This window comes from Phyllostomus hastatus, unplaced genomic scaffold, assembly GCF_019186645.2.
Source record: "Phyllostomus hastatus isolate PE091 unplaced genomic scaffold, TTU_PhHast_1.1 phas_contig_301, whole genome shotgun sequence".
Classification (NCBI taxonomy): Eukaryota; Metazoa; Chordata; class Mammalia; order Chiroptera; family Phyllostomidae; genus Phyllostomus; species Phyllostomus hastatus.
In genome coordinates this window covers 109832-112968 of record NW_025333842.1, presented here as the reverse complement: position 1 = coordinate 112968, position 3137 = coordinate 109832, and the positions used below count along the sequence as shown (strand labels likewise).

The 3137-nt window shown below is 43.3% G+C and overlaps 1 gene segment (V, D, J or C); it reads left to right on the top strand.

Moving 5' to 3' along the window:
* Window positions 1-1849: 1849 nt before the first annotated feature.
* On the top strand, window positions 1850-2475 carry LOC123819165. The segment is given in 2 exon segments: window positions 1850-1909; window positions 2162-2475. Coding segments are annotated over 2 exon segments (363 nt in total).
* Window positions 2476-3137: the final 662 nt, after the last annotated feature.

Here is a 3137-nt window from a genome sequence, read left to right as displayed (position 1 = left end):
AGTGCGGCACCTGCCCCTGCACCTGCACCTAAACCCTGCAGAGCCCTGCACCGCCCCCTATAAGGGCTCCAGGACACTGATTGTACCTTTGCTCTGAGCAAAGGGAAAAGTGAGGGGCTTTTTATAGCATAATGTCAAATATTTTTTATTTGAAACCACATGCACAGGGATAGATAACGTTGTCAAATACCACCTGATATATCCTGTTTCTCAGTGTGAAGTTCTTACTCTGTTAAAACTGGTATAAAAGCTTGAGGTTTAATATCACAAAGGAGAGAGCACTGAAAAGAACAAAGACAGAACAGAGTAAATTCTTGCCATTGAGCTCTCCAGTAGACTTCCCTCTGCATCAACAGACCCACTTTGTAACACAGGTGGGACAGTGGGCATGTGACCATTGGACATACAGATCCTACTGCATAGACTGTTATCCGCCAACCACTAGTCTAATAGAACATGGAATAACAACAAAGACTCAGCTGAAGGAGAAGAGAGTGGGGAACTATTCTTCAAGATGGTACTGAGTTCCTAAAGTAGCCCTCAGTCAGCAGTGGACAGTGAGATCATGGATTGTTCCACCTCCTTCACAGCTCACTTGGGAAAACTCCAGAAGGCATGCTATCCTGAATCCCAGACCTACCCTGCTGGGTTAAGCTCCAATTGCCCACAGTAATAACTGGTTGATGACTATACCCTGCATTGGCTTCCTTCCCTTCCCTCATTCACTGCCTACCATCATTTGATAGAATCACTTGCACACAAACTGCTTACACAGATCCTCATATTGGAACTGACTTTCAGAGATCCAAAACAAAGATATCAGAATTCAAATCATAGGACAAGAATGGAGATGATCTAGAAGAAATTCTGTTGCCTCTTCTTCCATTGCTATCAAAGTGGGTTTGGGGGCACAAGACATTCTAGCAGCCTCATTCAAGGCTAATCCCAGCTCTTACCACTCCCTGCACAACTGAGTGGAGAGGCTAAGCCCCTAACCACTGTGGCACTGAGGACCATGCAGCTCAGGCAGTAGCTGGTGTAACAGGACCCCATCTGTATGGCTTAGGACCCAACTCTGGAATTAAGCATCTCTCTCAATCCCTCTGGAAATGCAAACTTCTAATGAATCATGGTATGTTTTCTTTAAAAGAAGTTTTGTTCACAATATTGTCTCAAAATGGAATGAGAGGTGAGAGCAACTCTTAAGAGCAGTTTGAGGTAATTTAATGCTGATGAGAACTCTTGCAATAGTTACATCAGTGTTTCCTGAGGCAACACCAACAAGGGCTAATTTTCTTTAAGTGTCTGTGGGAAATAGGCTCAATGGAGATGAGGTGAACAGCTTCTGCTCTAGTCAGTGTCTTTTCAGTAATAAAAACCTTTTTTCATTCTTTATTTTGAAAAATTATAGAAATATAAAATTGAACACATAAATAAAACAAGTGTTTTCTTATTATCCATAATTAATTTTCTATATATATCATAGTTTCTATGTCATATTTATTTGAAAAAGGAAAGAAAACTTAGAGTTTTCCAATGTTGCAAATGAAACCCTGCCACTTCTGCTCAACATAGCAGGTCCCAACTCCTCTCCAAGATTAGGTCTTGTCACAAATTAATTTGCCAGCTCCTTCCTCTGTATATTCATTCTAGAATACAAGAACTCAGAAAACATTATTTGCTTTCATTTAAAATTATAATCAAGGGTGTATTTTCTGAAAGACCAAAAAGTGTTGGGAAAACTCCTCACTGAGACACAGTCCCCCTCCCACCTGTGACACTGTTTCCTGTCACCAGCACAGAGAAGCACCCAGACCAGACCAGAGCACAGACTTCTCACTCTGCAGGAGAGCTGTCAGCATGACACCTGCTGCCTTGCTGTGGGCAGCCATGGTCTCTGCCTGTCTGGGTAAGGAAGGTGTAGGTCTTCATTTACAATGTTTTCTAATGGGGCTCAGAAGCAAGAGGAGATTAACAGCACAGGACCTGTATGCCTCACAGAGCCCAGCTATGGGGAGCCCAAAAGCTGACAGGTTCTACCTGAGATTTGGGTCAAGAAGAGAAAGGCGGGTGGGGATGGGAACCAGCTATGAGTCTGCCTGCTCTGTTTGTCTGGTGTCACACCCAGTGCAGTCAGTCTTTTCTGTCTTCCTTCCTACAGGATCCAGCATGGCCCAGACAGTCACTCAGTCTCAACCAGAAATGTCTGTGCAGGAGACAGAGACTGTGACCCTGGCCTGCTCCTATGACACAAGTGACAGTAATTATTATTTGTTCTGGTACAAACAGCCTCCCAGTGGGCAGATGATTCTCATTATCCGCCAGGACGCTTATAAGAAACAAAATGCAACAAATAATCGCTTCTCTGCAAACTTCCAGAAAGCAAGCAAACACTTTGGCCTCAGGATCTCAGACTCCCAGCTGGAGGATGCAGCAATGTACTTCTGTGCTCTCCGTGGGGGCACAGTGAGATGAGTGACAGGGAGAGGCGTACAGAAACCTCAGACCACAGCACTGGTGTCAGGGGGGAGGGAAGAAGTGTTTGGGGAAACAGGAACATAGAAAATCATTGCCCTCTTTTGAAAATAAAAGCTCTTTCTATCTGAACACAAGATACGAAGAAAGATGAATGTGTATAAGCTGTAATCCTTCAGAAAACAAGGGGATGTGTAGTGTCTTCAAGTGTTACAAAATGTTTTCATACTTATTACACATAAACTTCATACCTTTATATGGTGTATGTGACAGATTACACTTCCTGAGCACTTCCTTTTTCCAAAACATCTTTATGCTTTACCCGGGAGCTCATACTTCCAGGAATCCTAAACTTGACCATTTTGGTAATTGAAGCTTTTGTTAAAATCATATGTTCAATTTTATTGTCCCATCTATGTCCCAGTCTGAATCTCCACAGAACAAAGGACCCATGTTTCAACACAACATGTGTGACAGTGGAGGCTTAACTAGGAGAGGATCTGCTGGTCCAGCCTCAAACCTAAAAAACGACCTATGCCCTGGTACCTAGGGCAGATGATCTAGAAGAAATGATGGAATGGCCTGTTAAAGGCTCAGCTAAGAAGCCACTCGGGGCAACTCTCTTAGTGATTGGAATGCTGTTCTGCAGGAAGCAATCATAT